General features: G+C 45.3%; 2 protein-coding genes and 2 pseudogenes across 4 annotated transcripts; all 4 read right to left on the bottom strand.

Annotated features, from left to right (window-relative positions):
* Window positions 1-45: 45 nt before the first annotated feature.
* Window positions 46-1,585, bottom strand: LOC136504435 (uncharacterized acetyltransferase At3g50280-like). Its single transcript, XM_066499370.1, has one exon. It carries the CDS (start codon window positions 1,469-1,471, stop codon window positions 47-49), a length of 1,425 nt encoding a protein of 474 aa, XP_066355467.1. The 5' UTR covers window positions 1,472-1,585; the 3' UTR covers window position 46.
* Window positions 1,586-2,528: 943 nt separating this feature from the next.
* LOC136505637 (purple acid phosphatase 22-like) lies at window positions 2,529-5,134 on the bottom strand. 3 transcript variants are annotated; one of them, XM_066500804.1, is made up of 4 exons: window positions 5,019-5,134; window positions 3,413-4,835; window positions 3,206-3,294; window positions 2,529-3,105 (listed from the first exon to the last, which is right to left on the bottom strand). In XM_066500804.1, exons 2-4 carry the CDS (start codon window positions 4,499-4,501, stop codon window positions 2,874-2,876), a joined length of 1,410 nt encoding a protein of 469 aa, XP_066356901.1. In that variant the 5' UTR covers window positions 4,502-4,835; window positions 5,019-5,134; the 3' UTR covers window positions 2,529-2,873. The 3 variants fall into 3 exon arrangements, with proteins under 3 accessions (XP_066356901.1, XP_066356900.1, XP_066356902.1); XM_066500803.1 differs by having other exon boundaries at window positions 3,413-4,808; window positions 5,019-5,132; XM_066500805.1 differs by having other exon boundaries at window positions 3,413-4,811; window positions 5,019-5,118.
* Window positions 5,135-6,232: 1,098 nt separating this feature from the next.
* Window positions 6,233-8,353, bottom strand: LOC136503101 (uncharacterized; annotated as a pseudogene).
* A 9,286-nt stretch (window positions 8,354-17,639) lies between these two features.
* LOC136503100 (uncharacterized) lies at window positions 17,640-23,405 on the bottom strand (annotated as a pseudogene).
* Window positions 23,406-24,341: the final 936 nt, after the last annotated feature.

Here is a 24,341-nt window from a genome sequence, read left to right as displayed (position 1 = left end):
AATTAAACAACGTTTTCACGTTGGAGCGCATGTGCTAAAAAAAGTTTCATTCTTTCGTGGCCCAGGCCGGCGCCGCGTCCGGTGACACGGCGGCCCAAAGCTCGTCGTCCTGCTCGAGCGCCGCCATGTGCTCCGGCAGCATCGCCACCTCCACGTCGAAGCCTCCGTCCCGCCCAGGGTACAGCGACGCCTTCCCCTCCATCTTGTTGGCCCTGCCGCTGCGTGCCGCCAGCGCCTTTCCCCACCCGAAGTCGCAGCCGTACATGTCGAACCGCGGCGAGCTCCCCATCAGCACGGCGTTCGCGGGGAACAACCGGCCAGGGCGCAGCAACGGATCCGCCGCCGACGCCGCCACATGCGCACGGATGCTTACGTCCGTGTGCGCCGCCACCGCCCGCCCCACCGCCGCCGCCGCCCACCCGTGCCCGCGCGACACAAGCTCGGACGCGCGCACCGCACCGGTTAAGACAAGTTTGATGCAATTACCCAAGTACTCCGCCGGAAGAGGAGGCCGGAGACGCCCACGGTTGTCGGCGGCCACGAAGCACACCGTCTGCTGGTCCGGCTCCAGGCGGCGGGCGCTGCTGATGGAGCGCCATACAAGGGAGGTCAACGCCTGGAATCTGGTCAAGGCAGCCGCGCCGGCCGGGTCCCCGGCAGCTAGGAGCTCCTGCCTCGCTCGCTCCTTGAGCACCGCCAGGGACTCCTCCGGGCAGTGCAGCATCCGCTCGCGCATCGGCGTCGGCGTCGGCGTCGGCCTCTTGCCGAGCGCCGACAGGTCGGCGTACGGGAGCATGGTCGTCGACGCCGCGCTGCCGTCGGGCGACCAGCGTTCGAACAAGGGCGGCGGCCGAGACTCCGGCTCCGCGGGTGGGGCCTCCGCGGGCGCGAGCCTGGCGCGCGCTACCTCCGCCCACGCGTTGAGGAAGTTCCAGAAAGCAGTGCCGTCGCAGAGCGAGTGATTGCACGCGAAACCGAGGAAGGCGCCGTCGACGAGCTCGGTGACCTGCACTACGAAGAGCGGAAGCTCGTGGCCGTCATAGTTGATGGCGCCGTTGAGCGGGAACAGAGACTGCACGACGAGCGGGATGTCGGCGTCGGGAGGTATCACGTCGCCTACGGCGACGCCGTCGGCGACGGCGTGGTGGATCTCGACGCCCTGGCCACCGCAGTCGATGAACACCGTGCTGCCGACGACGTCTCCGTGATCATCGCGGTGCTGCTCCGTGACGAAGCGCCCTGCCACGGGGTAGTAGGCGGCAAGCGCGTCGGCGAGGGTGGCATCGAGGTGGTCAACGAGCTCGGCGGTCGGAACCGGTGGCTGTGCGAAGAGGAGGCCCTTCTGGATGTAGTTGGCCGACAGCATGGCGACGTCCCACAACGTGACCGGGATGCGCTCGCGTTGCCGTGGCGGCGGCTTCACGATGTGCCTCGACACCACGCGCACCGGCGACGAAGACTGCGACGGCATTCTTGCGATCTTCTCTGTCTATCTCTTCTCTACTTCATTGTATGTCTCTCTGTTCCCTTCTTCGTTCTCCTTCCAACAGGGAAAAAGGTGTCGAACTACTTGCTGCTCGAGCACTCTGATTCTGTGTACGTTAGGTCAGACTTGCTCCAATCAGTTGATTCTCTTCTGCAATTTTTTAGTTTTGTATTTGCTAATATAGTATTTTTGGGTCTCACCTGCCATTTCTTTTTTGCCCATGAGGATAGCACCGAACACGAGCACCGCCAAGTTTTTGTTTCTATCGCCACTGAATCTTTCATTTGGGCCCTCTTAGGCAGAGTATTTATTAGGACTTCTACAATAGTTTAATCAAATTTCTAAAACCAAAACCAAGCAAAAAAAAAAAGATAAATTTGAAGTCACAAAAATGCAACTTTTGTTGGCCTTATTATTTTTTGACAAGCCCAAACCCAGGCTTTCGTCTAGGGAAAGAAATTATCCAATACCCTGTTTTAAAAATCGAATAACTCATTCAAAATTTACAGAAAATCCATATTCATCGGATTTTTACGGATTACATATCCTACTCCGCCTCTGCACACAATCGGATTTGGATTATCTGTATCAGCATGGATATTAAAAACTCTTGGCATCTTCAAGATTATTACTCGCGCCACTTTAACCCTATGCGGAGGGACAAAGACATTTAACGATAAAAAAAGGCCACTATATGCCAAAATATATCTTTCCTCTTTTATTGAAAGTCCTCTATGGGAACATTTGTAAGTAACAAATCGATATAAATAATCGTGCACGTTAAAAAATACTACTCCAATGCCTGCTTCCCCCTGACTGGAAATTTTGACTTCACTTTTAATATGATGCTTTAACTAATATAATATACGTACGTGCACATAAGAGTATCATCTTAATTGCCAAGATTGCATTATACTACAAAAATATTTTCCATAATAATAAATCCAGTAATACTAACCTTACCTTGTCAATCTATGTACAGTAAAATTTAGATATTAGGCTTTGTTTAGATCACCTCCAAATTCCAAGTTTTTTCACTCTCTCTCCATCACATCAATTTTTAGCCGCTTGCATGGAGCATTAAATGTAGGTAAAAAAATAACTAATTGCACAGTTTAGTTCGAAATCACGAGATGAATCTTTTGAGCTTAGTTGGTCCACGATTGGACAATATTTACCAAATAAGACGAAAGTGCTACTATTCATCGGTTTGAAATTTTTTTGCAATCTAAACATGGCCTTAGTATAGTCAACGATAAACAGGCTTGACTTGGAACGAATCTTGGTGAAATTATTATATTCCTGACATGAGGAAGTGATAACCAACAAATTCTATGGACACCCTCGTACCCGTTTCTGCAGTCGTATCATGTATTCCTGTAGCATTCTAGAGCTCATCAATGTCACGGCCGGTGGGTGGTGGCGAAGGTGCCAGGCCTGGTTTTGCAGCGGCGGCCAAGCTCTCCAGCCAGACCTCGTCGCGGACGGTGGCGAGCGCGTCGTCGTTGCGGTGCCACGTCCACACGGCGCTCGTCTCGTCGATGATCCTCAGCCGGCCGTGCCCGAAGCTCGCCTCCCGAAACTCCGACAGGTGCGCCGACTTGTGGTCCTCGATGAACCTTCAGAACCACATCGACAATCACACACATGAACTGAGTCAGCATCATCAGATTCTAATTGACTCTATGCATATACGGTGCCAGCCAGTGACATGCATACTTGAGAGCAAGGCCTTCCCTGTTGCCTCCGTCGCCAATGGTGATGTACATCGGGCCCCGGCTGTCGGCCTCGTTGTCGTAAATCCTCGTCTGATCATCACTCATCAGCAAAAAAAATGGACATGTGTTCACTTCTAGTTCAGTAATAATGGGCTAAAGCAGAAACAGAAACAACTAGCTAGAACATACACAGTGCACTACCACTTACAAATCGCTCGTAGGCGTGGACATGTCCGGCGAAGACGACGTCGACTTGGGCCTCATAGAGCATCCGCTCCATGGCGGCGCGCATTCGCTCGCCCTCGCCCTGGTGCGCCTGGTTCGTGTTGTACCACGGCGCGTGCAGCAGCACCAGCAGCCACGGCGTGCGCCGGCGGTCGACGCGCGCCAGGTCCCTTTCCAGCCACCGGTGCTGCTCCGACCCTTCCCCGAACACAGCGTACGAGCCCAGCATGACGACGTGCGCCGCGCCGCCCGCCGCGTCGAACGAGTAGTAGAGGTTGGACGTCGACCCGCTGTGGTCGTACGGCATCCGCCACCGCGCGTTGTAGGCGACGAACGGCTCGACGAGCTCCTCCACCACGGGGAGCGGCAGCGCCTCGGCCTCGTGGTTGCCCTCCGTCACCATCCACGGCCGCGCGCTCGCCAGCGGCTGCACGAGCCGGCCCCACGAGTCCCACAGCGGCTGCTGCGTGTCCGCGTACGACAGGTCGCCTGGCAGGAGCAGCATGTCGTAGTCGGTGCTGCCGATGTACGACAGCGTCGACGCCGTCCACCCCGTCTGCCCGAGGTCGCCGACGACGACGAACTCGATGGGCAGCGTGGACGGAGGCGTCCGGAGGCTGAACTCGTCGCCGGACCGACCGCACCGGTAGTAGTAGGTCGTGCTGGGGCGCAGTGGGCCGACGGTCACGTGGTGGATCGCGCCGGACTTGTAGAAGAAGTAGCGGTACGTCGTGTGGTCGCCCGTTGATGATGCTGTGTACTTCCCCGGAGACGTGCCGTACTCCACCACCGACGGCGCGCTCCGGTCGTCGGTCACCCACGAGACGCGCATGCCATCGGACCCGACGACTGAGATGTGTACCTGCTGAGGATGTGACGCCGGCTTGTCATGCGCGAGGAGAACGAGCGGGCTGGGCGGCGGCCGGACGTACTCGTCGGCGCGGGCGCAGAGGAACAAGAGCGACGTGAGGCCCTGCACGAGGAACCTCCACGAGTGCGCCATGGCCCCGACGAGGAGGTCGCCGCAGAGCGTGCCGGTGAAGCTGCTGCGCCCGCGCGCGGCGCGGTTCATGTAACGGAGGCACGGCGCGTTGGCGGCGAGCGCGAAGGCGGCCCTGGCGGCGCCGAGCAGGCTTTTGGCGGGGCCGGCGGCCACGACCGCGACGAGGTAGTAGAGGAAGCAGGTCAGCACGGCCACCAGCCCACCACGCGGGTTATCTTGCACATCAGCACATGAGCAGTAGCGCGCGAAGGAGGAGTTTTGTGCGCAGCTGCTTACGCGTGTCGCCGCGAGGAGGATGGGAGGTGCGGCACGTCGGCTGCTCCGAGGTCGCGGTCACCGTCGCCACCGCCCAGCCTGGCGTGGAGGACGAGACCACCTGCTGGTACGTGCGCAGCAGAAGAACCTGGTTGCACGTTATTAGCTTAAAAGGATAGATTATAAGGTTGAAGACGACGACTTCTTAATTTCTTGCACGTTATTTCAAATGGATCGAGAGGAGAGCATATTCTGCGAGATGCGCGCTGACATTCGTGCAAGATTCGCGTCTTCGTGCTGTTACTGCAGGTGGATGGATGTGCGTGCGTACCTGACATGTGCCGCCGCGGTTGCCGGAGGGGACGAGGAATCCGTGTGTGGCGGCCGTGGAGGGGGAGGAGGAGAAGAGCGGATAGGCAGGCTGAGGCCAGCATCGCTGGAGTGCACACACAACTGTTTTCAGCGTCGTTGGCGTGGTGGGTTGCCCCTTTTGAGCCTCTATCTACGTGGCAGACTGACAGCAAATCGTCTGACTACTAGCTGATGGTAACACGTGAGCCGTGATGGCACTACTGACAGCGTTACAACAGAGTCCGATAGGATCCGGATATAACTGCGTAGATGCCATGCCATTTGGGACGTGGAGACAATATTTGGAAAAGAGCATTGACCTATCGGTACGATTGTTACGCGTAAGAAAAAACAATTTATCCTATTGGTTCAAATACTACACGAAGGAAAAATAGGATACACACACGATAGTTTCACGTTGGCGCCTTCGTTCTGAATAGCAAATGTGTAATAAAAAAGGGAAAAGAAAGAAAAGAAAAATCCTACACCTAATCCACCTCACCCGCCTCCCAGTCCACACACACATATAGTGTCATTAGTGTGTTCCCCTTCCTATTCGCCGCTGCCCCATCCACCGCACCACTCTATCTCCATCTGTTGCCACATCTAGTTACTATGTCTCCCTCCTTGTCCGTCCTCACCCCCATCCTCCACACAACCCTCTGACCACGTCCGCCACCACCTCCGGCCACTGCATCTACATCCCCCTCCCTGTCCGCCGCCACCCCCGGCCACTGCGTCTCCTCACCATCTGCCAACCCCCCACTTCCCATTCACCAATCCTTCAATTCCTCTTTGCAATAGACATCGCCTGCAATGATCGGACTAGAAGAGGGTGAGGAGATCCGAGAGGGAAGACCACGTATGTCATTGTTGTCATTAAGGTACGTCCTGACCACGTATGCCATTTAAGTTTGTCTTTAAATTAGTATTTTTGTGTTTTCCCTTCGGTTGGTACTTGTTGAGCATTAGATAGTTCAACATAACAGGCCCCCACCCCTTCCTCTTCCCTTTCACGTAACACATTAGACAATAGTTCAACATAACATGCCTAACACATTAGATATGTAGTTACACGTACTATTACTTATTTAATGTCCAATGATAATGAACCCAACATCACTACTCTAACATAGTTACACCAAAACGTATAATTCCTGTCAGCAAGCCTCAACAATCAACCCAAGAGATTACTCAAAAGTCCATTATTGACCAAGCAACCTTCACACGCATCTTAGTGATGCCAACAATTATATCTTCTTCTTCTCTACCGTTGATCGTGGGAGTAAATTCAATGGCATGTTTAGACATAACATAACTAGTTTGGACAACAATCATTAGGATATCCTTCACATAGACGCATATGATGGACCGCATAAGCTTGATAACTCCAATACCATCTCCAGTCAAGCCACCAACCACTTGACTATCATAAAGCACAAGGCTATTTGGGATGCTGGTGGTATGGGAAGTGACTTTTCCATTAAAGTCTCCTTGTATAATTTCAATTGCAATAGTACACTCCACTGCATCTTTCACAACTCCATTCATCACGTCAACAGTACTAAGCCTGGTAGCAAGAGAACCACTTTCAAGTTCACATTCCTTCAAGTGTCGACATCCTATGCCATTGATCGATAAGATTCCTTTACTGAGTTCTTTGTCCTGCCCTTGATCATTAATCTTCAGATCAATCTCAACATAATTCTCACCTATCAATGCGAGTCCTCGTTTTGGACCTGTCAAGATCAAAGATTCATCCTACAAAAAAAGGTTTAAATTATAGGCGAGTGAAAGTTGAAAAATTACAGCCATACAACACATGGAAACTGCTACCACAAAAAAATGTTCAACTCAGGATTTATTCTGTCCCATACCATATCCAAAAACACACCCCAAAAGCCCAAAGACAACAATATGCTTCTGTTGGACAATACTGGATCATTGTGTAAACATCTCGCGTAACCGTAACACAAAGGATAGATGCATGCTGCATCGTCTAGTTCCCTCTACCAGTTGCCCAAGGACCTTGGATACAAATAATCTACAAACAAGCACTAAAACTTACGCATGACAAGTTTCTGCTTCATTCTGAACATGTAAAATTATGATGATTATTGATCAGTAACTTGTTAAATTTCCAACTTTTAGCACCATGAATAGAATTAAGAATGAAATAAGGATGAATATCATCGCACGATTGACCAAATGACAATACATTATTGCTGATCAATAGAAACACAATTGCAGGTCACTAGAATTTAAATGTTGCAGTAATCTTTGGCTAACTCACATGTAATGTACAAGCAGGTATTTTTGTATATTGTAGCCTATGCGCCCAGTAATTGACATGCCTCAGAGTTGATGAGTTGGCATTGATCTCTCTCACGGTGGAAGATATAAACACACTTTTTGTCTAGACTATCTCGGGCAATGACAGTGCCATACACATGGATTGGGAAGCCAACATCCGAGGTGGTTATTCTGACAGAGAAGATGTTTATCCCCTCACACAGTTTATAGTCGTCCTTATTTTTGTAGACAGCGTTAGCAAATCTCGTCGGTCCATGGGGTGCTGTGGTGTGAAAAAAAGAAGAATCAAGCTAGGTTCTCTACAAATGAGATTAATATATGCTAACAATACAAGATAATTGTGTTTGCCTCCTTTACCTGCTTCGGGGGCTTGAAACCCTCATCTGAAGTGTCCTTGCTTATACATAAACTATCTTTTCCTATCTTAATTGAAAGGCGGAGCTCCTGCCATTGCGTTCAAAAAAAAAACAATACAAGATAATACAAACGATGAAGTACACATGCACTTGTCAATTAAGAGACAGAAACTAGGATGGTGATGACCTCTGTTCGAAATTCGAATAGACAAACAGACGAGTGTAATACTAATTTGATCGTGTAAGCAACAATCATTTCAGGGATGGCAAACAAGAAAGATGCAGAGTCAGGGCAGGGTTGAGCAGAGCAGGGGAACCGATCTGATCAGAATTGAATCACTTACACTCCTCGTCAAGATCGAATTTTGTGAGATCGACGAATTGTACTCTGGTGAAGTATTCACGCCCTTGCTTGGGATCGAAGTCGCGGATGCGATCTTCCGCCACCCGCTCCCGATCGCGCTGTTCCTTCCGCCGTGCCTTCTCACGCAGATACCGCATCCGCTCAGCCTCCTTGGTCAATCGCTCTGCTGCCTCGTCGTCGACAAAAGGTTCCAATCCTGCGAGATTCATACGAGAATCCTTCACCGCTCGGGAAGCAGCCGCGCCCGCCGCGCATGCCTGCTTCAGAATCCAATGAGATCATGGTGGCCGTATTTCGCTATATTGTTATCATACCGGAGGCATGCAGATTTCCCGAGTGGCACAGCCGTGTGCAATTCATACTGAAGAATCTGTTGACTGAGACAATCAGGAAGAAGTTCCGGATTTGGTTTAAAGATTGGAGCACCATCTGCAAGAAGGCTCGTCGAGGGGCAGACAGGTTTGTGGCGAGGCCAGGTGACTACTTCACCACCTTTGAGAGCCTCGTGCAGACCATACATGAAGGTGTGGCGTTGAGCCGGCCACCGGCTGACCAGCTTTGATGATTGCTGACGCTGTTGCATGGTGTTTACTCAAGTATGAAATATCCATCTAAAGAACCATGCTACTGTGCTCGTGATGTTTTGCTCATCCTCACTATCATTTTCCTTTTTGTTTTTAAGAAGCATAGCCAAAACGTTCGGATGTTTCTCAACTAGCGTCTCTGAACGCGAAGAGAGATCTGTCAGCTTGATTACATCTGTTGACCAAGTGTAACGGCGGAAGCACAGGCCACTGCCTGCTGTTTTGCGTGTGATAGTAAAGCTTATCTGGAGGAGTTTGATGCGAACTTGATTGATTCTAAATAACAACTGCTACTCGATGAAAATCAGTCCTTAACTTATTTTATTAGAGTCCACTTCTTTTGTTCAGTGCTTTGCTTTCAATGTACCATTATCAGCATCAGTGTGAACTGTGATGCATCAAGTTTTCAGTAGCATTGTTAGCTGGTTCAGGAACACTTCTGGAATCAGAAGGTCAGGTCCAAAACCCTGACGTTCTTGTTCTTTTGCTTCTTTTCATTTGCATGTTGTTGAATGCAAGTACAACGACTAGTTCAGTGAAAGCAGGACACCGACTTAACTCTTTTTTTTTTGCGAAAGGGACATCGACTTAACTTAGCGTCCCTCCTGCTCAATTTGAGGTCTTCCTTCATGTCCGTTAAGACCTTCTCATCAGGTTCAGCATAACATTAAGAAGTTCAGAGTTAACAATCAAACAATCGCGCTGCTCTGGCCCGTCCTCGCCAACCTGCAGGAGGTCTTCCTCAGCATCAAGCTCGCCGTGCTCTTCCTCATCTTGCCGCTTGCCGTTGCCGCCCAGGGCACACACTTTGGCCAGGTATGTACCCCTACTGCCCTCGGTTGCTGCCAAGCCTGCCAGCCATTCTCCTGTTCTATCTCTCTCTTCCGTTCAAGTATTATCTGTTAGAACCTTAGGACCATCCATGGTGTAGATCAGTGGGGTTTCATTGGGTTTCTCGTAGAAATGGTGTGTACGGAGAAGGACAGAGAGGGAGAGGGAGAGGGAGAGTTAGGGTTAGGCACTGACCATCGGTAGGCATTGAGAAGGCGGATCCGGCCATCACAGGTTCGCCGGTGAAGATTTGCGCTAGGCAGCGACGGTCGGAGAAGAAGGGCATCGCAGTGGAGACCGGGGTGAAGACCGTGGTGGCGCAGTGCCGTGGCGGCGGCGGTGCTTCCCGTCACTGGCTGTGCCCCTCTGTTAGATCGGAGTAGGGTTTGCCGGTGGGGCGTACGGCTCAGTCCAACCTCGTACTGAGAGCCGCCGGCCCCACTTCTATTTAATGCGCAGTGTGACGAGGGCCCGCCAGCCATAGATGGACTGGGCGCCCCCGATCAGAGCGCGAGGTCAAGGCCCAAGTGGCCATTGGGCCACTGTGGTTGGGAGATCAAACCAATATTTTCTCCCTTGATCTCAACTCATACTTTAACTTTAAACTTTGACTTTAACCCCTTTCACTTTTATTTGTTCCATCACAGATTAGTGCATAGAGCATGCTTCATCGTCACGATCAATCGCCGATAGATTTAACAGCTACAATACACGTCCTTGTTTTGAAACAAATTCTTTAACTTTGGGCCCTTTATTGTCCGGAAATTATAGGCTTTCCCTTAAACCCATGTCGACTGTGTGTTCTCTGAACACACTGTGTGGTAAGCCTTTTGTACGTGGATCCGCAAGCACTTGCCTGTTACTTATATGTTCAATACTTTTAGTATGATTCCGGACTTTCTCCTTCACAACGTATAACTTTAACGTCAATGTATTTGGCAGCACACTTGACCCGTTGTTATAGGAGCGAACTACTTAAATGGTTATTGTTGTTGAATACCATTATCAATTTTGGGTGTAAGTTCTTTTAACCATTCCGCCTGTCCTTAAGCCTCATAACAAGCTATACTGTGGGTATGCATCTTTGATGACATCACAACAGTTTCTTTAGAGCTTTTCCACAATAAAACTCCAACTGCGAGTGTTAGCTACTATGTGGGTTTTACTAAACATCTCGCCAAAATTTAACATTTGTACCCACAACTATTTGAGAGTACTTATTCTTTCTTACTCACCATGAGGCGTATAAATCTTTGCACAATTGAAAAACATTCTCAACTCCATTCCAGTGATCTATATCTGAACTAGACTTCTGCCAAAACATCCCGGATACATGAACTATGTCAGGGTAAGTTCTCACTTATAAGCATTCATTAAGCTTCCAACAGCTGAAGCATATAGGACGTCCTTTTTATCTCACGTTGGTTCTTGGAACACTGAAAGTTCCCAAAACTATTTCCCTTTACTATAGGAACAGGCGTAGGATTACTCACATATATATATACTTTATTTCTTTAGAATCTTCTCTAAGTATACATTTGAGATAGTTCTAATACCCCTTTTTATTTTGTCTCGGTAAGTTCCAATTTCTGGAACGAATGACGCTTTACCAAGATCATTCTCATTGAAACTTGAGGACAAGAACTGTTTCTTCCCCAACAGTAGATTAACACCACTACTAGCGAGTAAGGTGCTACCCACATGCAGGATTAGAAAAATAAATTTCCCATGTTTAAACTTTGCATAAATACAATTGTCATCTACATTCTCTTTAAACCCAAACTTTCTTATTGTACTGTCAAACTTCAAGTACCAATGTCTTGAAGCTTACTTTAATCCATAAATGGATTTCTTTAGGCAACATCCCTTACGTTCTTTTCCTTCCATGACAAAACCTTTTGAGTTATGCCATGTAAACTTTTCCATATAAATCCCCGTTGAGGAATGTGTCTTTACATCTTTCTGATGTAACTGTAAATCGTAGTGTGCCATTAACGCCATTATGATTCTTAAAGAATCGTTGCATTCTCATTATAATCTATTCCTTCTCTTTGTGTAAATCATTTTGCCACAAGTGGCGCTTTATAGCTTTCAATATTCCCTTTGGATATCTTTCTATATTCCCTTTGGAGTCACATTTGTCTTGTAGACCCATTATAGCCTACTATTTTGGCTCCATTAGGAATTTCTTCTAAGTCCCAAACATCGTTGGTATTTATCGATTTCATTTCATCTTCCTTTGCTTCTTGCCATTTAGACGAGTGAATGCCTCTCGTGGCTTCTTTAAATAAGGTGGAATCACTCTCTATTTGAATTTCTTTCTTAACTTTTACTTCTTAGTCACCAGAAATATCTGATTTCCTTATTCTTTGAGACCTATTAGGGCCTCGTGGCACTTCTTTCATATGGGGCTATTGTTGCTCTTCATTGCCAAAAGGCAATTGTTCTATAGCCTCTTGTATCACAAGATCCTTGTTTACTTATTCATCTTCTTTAAGAGCTAACATCTGGTGTTGTATATGTCATACAACATCAACATGTATTAAGCAAGCAATTTGTTGCTCTAAAAACACTGTAGTGGATATGTAATCTCACTTCTATTCAAGCCTTAGGTATCTGCATACCATGCTCCCCCAGATTACTCTATCTTCTGTAAAGATGGTGTATCTTCAAATTTCTTATTTTGGGTTTAATCTGCTAAAACTCATATGGCGCGTTTAGCACTGCCTTGATAACTCTGAACTCGTCCAGTATGAATACTAGCCAACTATGCTATCTTCCTATTGGAACTGTAAAAGGTCCAGGAATTTAGCTATTTCTTTACTTTAGGGGTATCGTTATTATGACCGTCTTACTCCCTCAACGATCACATTCATCTTTTATAGATCACTTTTACCTTCAATGCATAGTATGCATTGCATTATCTGAAGTATGGGGAAGTATCTTTCTTAATTGTCTTTCTTAATTAATCTTACATTACTCCCCCTCGAAATGTGGTATGAACTTTTCTACCACAATTTCGAAACATTCAGAACTCTTGTGAATGAGGAAACTTTGATTACTTACTTCATCCACATGATTACATCATGCAAACAAAATTTGTATGGGAGTACATTTTCCTCATTACACTTCAAAACTCAACATAGTCTATTATTATCAATACTTCTGTAAGTCACGCTTGCATATCATTCTTATCTTTTGGTTCACATGCAACTTTCTCTTGTTCTTAAACTCATTGAGTACTTAATAACCATGAGACAATCAGAGTGTACGGTCAATACTAGGATAGCATAAGAGCTACCCCAAACTTCTCTCCATGTGCGGGATACACTTAGAGCACAAGAGTCATCACATCCTTCTCCCGCCATGCGGGATAAGTACTATGCCAACTTTACCCTGCCATGTGGGTATTTTCTCAAACTTTTCCCGTCATGCGGGTACTATCACAAACTTTTACCGTCATGCGAGATAATTCCCTTGAACGGACATAAATGCCAGGATTGGCTCGTGTTCAATCATCAAATTCAGAAATAAATCCGAATATTCTTTTAATACACATGTTTAATCCAATATTGGTCAAATTAAACATGTATATGACTTTTACAACTCTCATAAGTGAAACTGAAAATAAATTCTTCTTCACAGAGAGTACATAAAAGACATTTCTCAATAAAGACTCTCATTGATCTATCTCTTTTCTTGGATCAATATCCTAGAATTCTTTTCTTTTGAAGCCATTCTTTAAAGAGAACACAGTCCCTTAAACAATGTCATTCTTTCATACATAACTTGCCCTTAGGCATTTCATCATCTGAGTCACAAGTACCCAGCTCATTTCTCTTACTGCCTTCAAGAATGAAAGCATGGAGGTCTTTTGTCTGAAAAAATAATCAACAATAATGCTCATTAAACTTTGAAATCTTTATATTCTATTCTATATCACCATTGGGTAGAAATAGAATAAAACATCATTCTTCTACATTAATTCCACATCACCGTTGGGCAGAAATGGAATTAATGTATAGAACCTCAATAATCTTGAAAACATAGAACTGCTCCTCAGAATTAAATTCTCCCGTTGGTTTGAATTTAATTAGAAGACAATCAACTTCATTGCAGCGGAAACATGAAAATACATTTCTCTAGTTTAAGAGCATTCCTTGATCTTTATCTATTCTCTAAAAAATTGATCACTTTGATGCAAAATTCATTAGAGATTTAAACTTCAAACATAAAACTCATAGAATTATAATATTGTTATCATCAACGTTGATCAGAAAATAACAATACCATAATTTAATTTTAACTATCAACCGACTATTCCTCTAATTAAAATTTTCCCGTTGGTTCGAATTTTAACTGGAGGATCAACTTTTCATCATTTACTGAATAACTACAACTGCTCTTCAAATTAAATTCTCCAGTTGGATCGAATTTAATGAGAAGATAATAAACTTTAACTTCGCAGCGGAAAAAAGAACTCATTTTCTTGAATTTTACCCACAGGGAAAATTACATTTCTATTTTTCTTTTGAGCCAATTTCCATTTTTCAATTTTCTGGAAAAAGAAAAACTGCGAAAATCGGCTCGCGGGCTCATTGTGACTATCTTGGCCCAAAAACCAGCAAAAGCCGGCTCGGCCCATTGTAGCACGCGCCCTTCCCGCGCGCTCCACCGCGCCCAGGCCGCAACCTAGGCCTGGGCCGGGAATTCGGCCTCGCGCCCTCACTCGCCTGGGCCGAAAGGCAGCCCAATCATCTATCGCCGTCAGATCTCATCCGACGGTCGTCCGATCGTTTCGGCCGAAACAAAACCTTCTCCGGCCGCTGTCCCCGAACCCTAGAGGCCATTCGGCCTTCTCTTCTCTCTCTCTTCGCCGCTCTCTGCCTTCTTTCCTCAGCGCAGCAACAGCAGCCACCGAGTGACTCGAGCGAGCGAAATAGTGGAAAGGGCAGCCATGATGCCGTCGCTGGCCCCCTCGCCAGCGTGTGCGCTCCCCAGCGGGTGAGTGCGCCGCCGTCGAGCAGCCCGGCCACGGCGCTTCTTTGGCCGAGCCCGAGCGGACAGCTCCCCCGGTTCGGTCTTCTTCTCCCATGCTGGCAAAGGGTCTCCCCGGCGCATGGCGAGGTAGACTACCCCTTCCCCTTCTTCCCCATCAGATTTGGTTCTCTTTTGGGTTCGGATTGAACCGATTTGCGGTGTGGGGATCGAAGTTAGGTTTAAGGTTAGGTAAAACCCTAGTCTGTGTGCTCAGATCTGAAAGGATCTAATCCGTTCTTTTCTTTTCTGTTCTTTTGATTCTCTTCCCGCGCGTCAGCAAGCCGGCAGTGGGTGCTCCATCCCGCGTGAGGTGGTAGTGACGGCGGCGGGGAAGCCCTGGTAAGACTTCCCCGGACCGTCCAATTTCTTTAGGGTTTCATTTTCTCCGAACCGAAGTTCGTTTCTCTTTCTTTTCTTTCTTCTTTTCTTTGCCCCGATCTAGATCACATGCTAGCAACCTCGCTCTGATACCTTTGTTAGAACCTTAGGACCATCCGTGGTGTAGATCAGTGGGGTTTCATTGGGTTTCTCGTAGAAATTGTGTGTACGGAGAAGGACAGAGAGGGAGAGGGAGAGTTAGGGTTAGGCACTGACCATCGGTAGGCATTGAGGAGGCGGATCCGGCCATCACAGGTTCACCAGTGAAGATCTGCGCTAGGCAACGACGGTCGGAGAAGAAGGGCATCGCAGTGGAGACCGGGGTGAAGACCGTGGTGGCACAGTGCCGTGGCGGCGGCGGTGCTTCTCGTCACTGGCTGCGCCCCTCTGTTAGATCGGAGTAGGGTTTGCCGGTGGGGCGTACGGCTCAGTCCAACCTCGTACTGAGAGTCGCCGGCCCACACCTCTATTTAATGCGCAGTGTGACGGGGGCCCGCCAGCCATAGATGGACTAGGCGCCCCCGATCAGGGCGCGAGGTCAAGGCCCAAGTGGCCATTGGGCCACTGTGGTTGGGAGATCAAACCAACATTATCTTGTTGTTTTTTTCAATGAAGACATATATAATCATTACAAAAAATCACTTTGGGTGTAAATTCCCTCAATCCATCATTCAGTACACACATCAAGCTGCATGCAAAAAATACCGCAATTTGTATTGTAACCCGCTAAGTGACTTTTTGAATCATATAAGTCGTCATATTAGTAACTCCACGTAAAGGCAACCAAACGGACATGAATGCAAATGCTAATTAACATGAGTTCATTACAAGTGCTCATTAATATTGATGCAAGGGCAACAACTGAATTTCAGTCTGCTGGTCATCGTGCTGCTCACACTCTTGCCGTTTTTCGAAACATGAGTTCCTTTTCTTTTCCTCTTTCGTCGCTGCTCAAGCTGATTCTCTGAGCTTCTCACACTCTTGCCGTTTTTCAAAAACAAACAAACAAACAAAACGGGCGTGCCCAAAGGAAGTTGCCATACGTTGTGTGCTCTGTCCTGAAGCCTGTTCAGCACGACAGCACCTTAACTGCAGGAAGAACTTCCCAGCACCTTTGACTGCAGGGAGAACTGATGCTCGCCCACCTAGAGTGCAGGAACAAAAGAAGTTGCTTAGGCTAATAGTATTTCCTTAATAACATGGTCTTCATCATTGCTCAATAGCTCAGTTCCCTGCATGTAAGTAATCATATCCATCGTGTATACTGACTCTCGCCACAGTTGCTGTATACCATAAGGAAACAAGTGTTCGGTTTGATATTTTGTTTGTTGAGTGCCACTGTTATGATCTTGCTGATGTTAAAATGGTACCTTAATATAATTTTGTATTCTAGTGTTAATTTATTATTAGATGTCTTAACTTGTCAAAATAATGGTAAAAAATTATGATGTGTTTTTTATACTGGTTTTGGCTAACAAAATACATTATTCAAATTAACATCAAAGTAATTCGATTAATCAACGGCATTTTAGTACACAGAAATTAAAATAACCTATTTTATTTGTACTAGGTAGCGTGCTCGTGCGTTGCTACGGGATAGCTAACATTTTGTAATAAAAACACACGGATCGCACAATAAGATAACAATACTATAAAAATTAAATACCAACGTTAAAGTGACATTTAATCCAAAAAGCAAAATTTATGAATTTCACACAGTCACGGAGTGTGCGGCATCGCAGGCTCACAAACTCTACTTTATAGACCTTTCCGTGATGCGGCTAAGATAGTGTTTTATATTGGCAGTAAGAAATCTCCGATATCCATTTCTTTCGTGCTCACAAACTAATGACCCTGGTGCAACAATGGGAAATACAAAGGAGCTATCCTCGTGAATGCGCGGAACCAATGCCACTACTATCGTGCCATCCCACGACCACTGGTATGATGTTGTTTAGCACTATTGTTCACTATTATCGCTAACTTGCTTCGTTGGTTTTATTCAAGTAATTTATGTTTGTAATTATGCAGCTGCTAATTCGGTTGATCCCACATTGGCACATGAGAAAAGTAGGGAAAGTCGACAAAACTCATGGTTTTGAGAACATACACGTGTAATAGTTATGAATGGTTACAAAACGAAATATTATGAACAAAACACTCAAAGTGTCATTTTTATAACAATAATATAACACATGTTCAATTTTTATTATGCCATCACACAAGTGTATATACAACATCTCCGTGTAGATCTGATAAACCATTTAAAAATACCTAGGAACAACAACAAATATGGCATTAGTAAGATATTTTTTGTACAATATAAATTAAATGAAAAAAATACATTGTATGCGCTAGTAATGTTCTGTTACCTCGCCTATGGCATTAGAACCTCTTTAAATACAATATTCTTCGTGAAAGTTCCATCCACTATTAGGGTCTTCTTATCCTTATCTTTTTTATTTGACGCATTCTTATTTTCCCCCCTCGGCGTTCTTTTTAGCATTTTTCTTCTCTATCTTTTTGGCATCCTCCTCTTGTGCCTCCGCATCAGGCGGTCGGGCAAGGATCTTAATATTGGTTCTTGACGTGGCTCTAGACATCGCAACGTACAACTGACCATGAGAGAACACCGATGCGGGTAGGTACACACCCACGTTCGGGATAATTTGGCCTTGTGACTTGTTGACCATCATGGCAAAGCTCAGCCTGATAGGAAACTGCTTCCTCTTAAACTAGAACGGGAACATCTCATCATTTGACGGGCATAGCGGTATTCGAGGAAGGAATACCCGCTTCCCAGCATGCTGCCCCACCACGATTTCAGCGTCGTTTGTATTTCTTCGGAACCCCTGCACTACCAGCCTTGTACCGTTGCATAGCCCATTGGCAGGGTCAATATTCCTAAGCAATATGACAGGACACCTGAGCTTTAGCTTCAAGACGTGTGGAGGCAGCCCGTTGGGGGTCAAACTATTAAGGAACTCCGATGGATAGTAGTTATGTGGATCATCTACCATGGAATCAAAACTGTGATACACCGTCTCGCCACCCTGGAACATATCAATCATTTTTCATATTGATCATGTCCACCCAATCGTTATGTGTAGATAAAATCGCTCTAGTGTTGATGTAGTCTTTGTCCGCCATGTTTGCATTTAGATCTAGAAAGATGATGTCGATCAATGTATGAAGATCTTTCTCGGCATCGCTAGAGTATGGGACACATATCTCGTCTGGAATACGTACATTGCCATCTCCGTTAACCTCTTCCGTTCCACCACCAATGCGCAATAGATAATCTGCAAACCATGGGTCACTCTGAGCCCTCATGTTGCGGACGAGTTTTAGGTGGCGCATGGATTCCCAAAGATACGACCTTCGTAGAGAAGCACCGACTATTTGAGCTCTAGATCCATTCCGCACAACAGGGAGGACCTGTCTAAAATCCCCACCAAGGACAACAGTCTTTCCACCAAACGGTAGGTTTGACCGGCCCATTACATCATTCGGGGATGGATGATTGTGGTTGTAGTCCTCTGACATTGCATTGTAGTGTTTTTTCCATAACCCCATCACATCATGCGGCTCGTAGAATACCAATATTATTACAAATAGCCTCCACAGAGAGGAAGGCATCTGGAATAAAGTAGCTTCAGTTAGACATTCATCTAGTGTATTGTCTTCTTCGATTAGACCCCTCCTTTCTGTAGCTTCACAGAACGAAGGTAGTAGCACGCCATCAACCGTCCTCAGATGTTCATATGAGGTAGCACCAGCAACATTGTTCAAGAGAACACGAAGAAAGTAACATTCTCCCTCAGCAGGATGAGCCGAGATGACTCTTCCAACTTGAAAAATAGAGTTTTTCCTTTTCTGGCAGAATTTACCATCAGACTGCCAGGTAAAATGCTCTGGGAAGTCCCGATACAAGATTCTACGGGTTTCCTCATGATGCCTGTTTGCATCGAAGTATGCTGTCAACATTGACTCTTCTACACCTGGCCTATTAACGATCCGTTCGACAATATCCTGTTTATGAAATGCCACCATGTGCATGTTGGGTAGATGAAGCTGCAGCTGCTGTACTAGTGGATGGTTCTTGCTCAAGTCAAAGCCATATATCCTCCATAGTGCTTTTGGAGGCGTCACCCATCGGACATCTCTATACTGCTTGATCTCATCAATGTTCCCTTTCTCGTCTGCTTTGTCGGTCTCCCTCATCACCACCGATGCCCTGTCATGTCCCTTGTATATGTATTTGAATAGATACTTTACTGATTTAATGCTCCCACAGGCCTCAACATTGATATGGCAGTTGAAGGTACGAAGCAGGCAAGGGTTGTAAGGCATGATCCATTGATTGTCCAGGTAATAGCCTTGAACTTTTAGCATGCGACCATCATTGCATCACAGATAGATGGGGTACGAATCCTTTCCCTATGATGTTGCCTCACATAATGGGCACGGGTAACGGTTCTTGCATGACCTGTGGCCCACCGTGGATGGACAGTATGGATTTAGCGTCCCGTAGGGACCATGCATCATATGCTTCGTCACCATCTTGTAGAGCTCATGGTACTTCTTCTTGTTTGGTAGCTCTGCACTGATAACCATGTCATATTGCTTGAGACATGTGGCTTGTACTTCCATTCCATTATCAGCAAGAAGTGTGCATGCGGCAAGCCCCTCTTCTTGAACTCCACTACATATATGTAGGCCTTCACCTTCCCAAGTATGTCTTTATCCATCAACATTTTCCTCATCGCCTCTAACTTTGCTCTGAAGACCCGTGTGACGAGATCTGTGCGGTCCTGTGGTGTCTGGCCTAGATAAAGTTCATTCTTGATCTCATCCTAGTTAGGTTTGCACGTCATTGTGAGGAAGATATCAGGTTTACCATACTTTCGCACCAGAGCCATTGCATCCATGTATCGGCGCCTCATATCATAGGGTCCTCCAATGAATGACGAAGACAGGACAGTACGCCTTCCGACATTCTCAGCAGATCCTTCACCTGAATGCATGCTATCCACCAGGCCTTGGTATAGGTTAGCCCTCAAAGCAATGTTTTCCTAGACGTTAAACGGTAAACAATCGGTCACCTACCGTTTAGCCATTGTTCGGGCTAAACAGTCCATTAAATGGGCTAAACAGCCAATTAAACGGGCTAAACAGATGATTAAACGGAAACAACACACCACTGTGTAGCGTTTACATAGTGTTTAAATGGGCTAAACGGTCGTTTAGGCAAACAGTGCCTCAAAGTATCCTGATTGTTCCTCATGTAGTCTAAATGTGAGCTCTCAATCTTGATGTAGGTGTCGACGATGAACTGCTGGAAAAGACGCCGGCCATAGAGTATTGGATTAAATATCCCTGACCGCATCTAGAACTTATAGCAGTAGTAGTCGCGCTCGGAGACACATGTATTCGAAACAAGTTCTACAGGGAGACATTGTTCGAATTAGTATCATGCGTTAACAGAAAAGAGTTTATATTGCATTATTGAAAAGAGTTCAAGTTACCTCCATCATCATCGTCAGCATTCTCAGCACGATTTTTTGCGGATTGCTCGAGCTCGATCGACTTGAGCCATAGTCACACCCACTTTTGGAATGCAGTTGTGCCACCCGAGCTCACCCATTGGAAAGAACACCAGGTATGATAGTGGGTCAGAGCATGCATTATATGAGCGAATGCCGTGTATAGACCAATCCTTCCCTTGTAGGAGAACACTATGCTCGAATTGGCCATGACGCTCACTCCCCTTAACCCAGACGGTAGCCACCTCTAATGTCAATGGCACATTATATGTTCTCTGGTCAAGCCGCTGGTCAAGGTTCAACTCGACCCGGTAATCCTCAATGTTTTCAACGTGTCACATACTCCTTAGTTTGCTGAGAGTAGGGATTCCCATTAAAAATACTAACCAATTGCTCTATAACTTCTCTATCTTTTTGGGTGCATTACTCACGTCACTTGCTCATCCGATGCTCGAGGGACGGATCGTCGTCATAAAAATAAAGCTCGAGGTGTCTCTTTTCGACACCATCCTCTTTACCAAATGATCGTATGTTATGGTAAATCTAGCCATGGGCACGGAATGTGTAGACTCCATAGATTCGCATGTTAGTGGTCACATGATCTAGGTGGCAGTACAGAGAAGTGAAAGTGAAGTGGCCGTTGAAATATCTGATGTTTGCAAAAAAGTGCCTAGCATCAGCGTCCGAGCTTGACCATAACCTTATGAGCTCTGGTTGTGTCTTAGGAGTTGAAAGATGAATCTTTCCACCCCGACAACAGAATCCGAGCGGTTCACCCTTGAATTTCTTTGTGTTGCAGTGCTCGCAGTTCGGCACCGACGGTAGCATGTGTGACTCTGATGGGACATTAGCATAAACCCTGTCGTATGGATCCGGGACATTAGGCTCGTTGTTCTCTTCCTCATCCATGTCGAGAATGTGCTCGACGTCGGTTCCCTCCTCGTCTTCTTCTGACAAAATGTTGATGTGTTACGCGTTGAAAGAAAGTTTATGAAAGAATGATGACTATTACACGATGTACCTTGTTCGGCAAAAAAGTACACCTCATCCTCTTCCTCATCCTCCTCAAATATGACATCCTCATCATAGTCTATGCAACACGGCCACATATATGATGGGAGAAACATATTGGCATACAAAAAAACAAAAAAGGGATAAATTTAATAAAGAAAATACCATCCTCGACCATAGAGTCTGGCGTATGAGCTTGTGCACCATTTTGAGGCATTGAAGAGGTATCGTCAACTACAGACGGTTGTGTCTGTGTACCTGTGCAATTATTAGGTGGTGGAACTAGAGTTTCCTGGGTGACACCACCTGTCGTAACAAAAGGTATGGGTTTTTGGAATAGAAGAGCGAAGGTAAAAGTACCGACAATATATACTGATCAAGGCTAATTACCGTTGTAAACCACACTCAGTTGAGTTGGGTCGTTCAAATCATTGTACTTTCCATCCGCACACCCTCTAGCCCTTCTTCCAATGTTCGCTTCAAAAGCCCAATTGCGACGGGATAGAAGGACATTTCTCTTTCCAGTGGTCACTCATTGCCTATGTATGGTCTGTGTCGTAGCCACTTCAGGGGTCTAGACTTCTGGATTTTGAACTACAGTTTGTGCGACATTAACAGGCGTGCCCCTCAATTCGCGTATTTCCATCTCATGTGAAGGCGCTTCATGCGATTGAGGTGAAGAAGGGAAAATAAACTGAGGGTTAAAGTGAGGGCACTCCATGGCTATTGAGTCTGGATGCAAATTGTTGGCTCGGTGTTCTCTCACCATCCTATTGTATTTTTTCTTGCTCTCTTTTCGTTTCAACTCCTTCTCTTGTGGAGTCATTTGTAGTTTTCTTGCAGCATTTTTCGGTGCATACAAATCAGTCCGTCTCTTATTTAATAGTGACTTTTGTTCAGGAGACATTGCAGCCCTTCATGCTCTATCTAGCTCACACTTACGCTCTTTTGGACACGTGACAATATTGTTGATGGAACTAGATGCATTTACAACACCTATATATAATAGAAAAGTACGTTCTCAAATAAAATACACAAGGGCACATATTGCAAGAACATTAATTTATTATTACATTGTCATGAACCACAATTGGGTTGCCCACTATACTTTTTCTTCTCAAATAGATAACATTAATGAAAAAAAACAATGTACCTAGGTTTAGATCAGGTGATGCATCAGTCATGCCAATCATGCCACTTTGATCTATACATTTATCAGAGTATTCATCTACATACATATAATAACATGATATTAACCTTGGCCTCGGCATCATACAAACACAAGAAAAAATAATTAGTATTTAGGAAAAAACCAAAATGGTACATGTGTTATCTTTATCAATCTTCATGGGATTGTATGAGTTGTTTTGATGTAGCCAGTCACTATCTTCATAGACATCAGTGCTTTCCGTGGTCGAATCAACTCCAAATGGTACCACATGGCATTCACTATATATTAAATAAACTAAAAATGGCAACACTAAATTCAAAAAAGCAAAATCAGATTTACCTGCTTTTTTCTGATGATATCGCTCACGACGCTTTCTATTTTTTTCATTTCTTTCTTCCTGGGTCATTGTCGCCAATCGTGCCTTTTCCCTTTCCCTTTTTAGCTTGGTGGCATCCGTGTTTTCCTTTGTCTGATGATACTTTTCCCTAAGTTTTTTTTATTTTTTTCATCCCTTTCTTCTTGAGTCATTGATGCATGTCGTGCTTTTTCTCTTTATCTTTTACATTGTGCACGCACGTTCATCTATTTGTGCTTGTGAATTTGATGCTGTATGGTCATCTGTTTGAAAATAAGTTGATAAATATTTGCTTAATTACCATAAATAATACAAGTGAATGTGTCTATGGACATGAGTATAAACAATTACCTCCATTGATGATGTTTGTCAAGTCTTGAAATGGTGTACGACATTCATTATTTTGCATATGTTCCATTGTGATTTCACTGAACACAAAATTAACCAATAAATTCGTATTATCAAACTTGTCCATGAGAGCAGTAATAAAAACTTCCATTGACGCTAGAAAGAGTGAAATACTCCCTTCGTCTAAAAAATGTACTTTGCCTAAGTTTATATTAGAAAATACTAATATTCATGATACAAAATAAGTACCATTAGAGACACACATGCTAAAACTATTTGCTACCTGAATGGGCACCGCCTCCTATCGTTTTAATTGATGTAGCTACGGACGGCAGTAGGGTCGAGCGGCGCGAGGTTGGAGCCCACTTGCGCGCAGACCGTCACCCATCCATGAAGACTAATATACAATTCATAAAAGAAGAATATACAACTTGTTTCTATGTATCATTATCACCGAGTATTGCATTAGCAAATTAGTAAAGGGATTAAAATGATATATGTAGATAAATGTCAATTTCAAAACTATATATTTAAGCTAATATTGTGACTGGTATTGCTGAATTAGTCTATAAAACCTATGTAGAGAAACAATTCGTTTGCGGTGAAAAGCTGATGGCAACTAAACTCAAGCAGGACTAAGTGCAAGAACTTCAAACAAAAGACTACAAAGTATAAATTGACTGCACATGGACTTCCAACCAAAAACTATAGTAGTTCAGATTATTTCCTATCATTGTACAGTTCAAAAAGTAGAAACTTTTTTTATATTGGATTGGAAGTATTGTTAGACAGAGAATTAACTACTACAATCATATAATAATGTAATAGATAACTTTTTTATAATAGGTAACTTTGCGTATTAGTCATTAGAGTTAGCTTAGTAGCTTGGTCGGTGTATTCTTATTTTAAGAGTTGATGTTGGCGTATTACTAAGCATTGCATCATCATTTCATGCATGTAGATAACGATTTGGTAGAGTTCATGACTGCGAGCGAGCAGGAGTACG

This window comes from Miscanthus floridulus, chromosome 14, assembly GCF_019320115.1.
Source record: "Miscanthus floridulus cultivar M001 chromosome 14, ASM1932011v1, whole genome shotgun sequence".
Classification (NCBI taxonomy): Eukaryota; Viridiplantae; Streptophyta; class Magnoliopsida; order Poales; family Poaceae; genus Miscanthus; species Miscanthus floridulus.
This window is presented reverse-complemented; position numbering and strand designations above follow the sequence as displayed.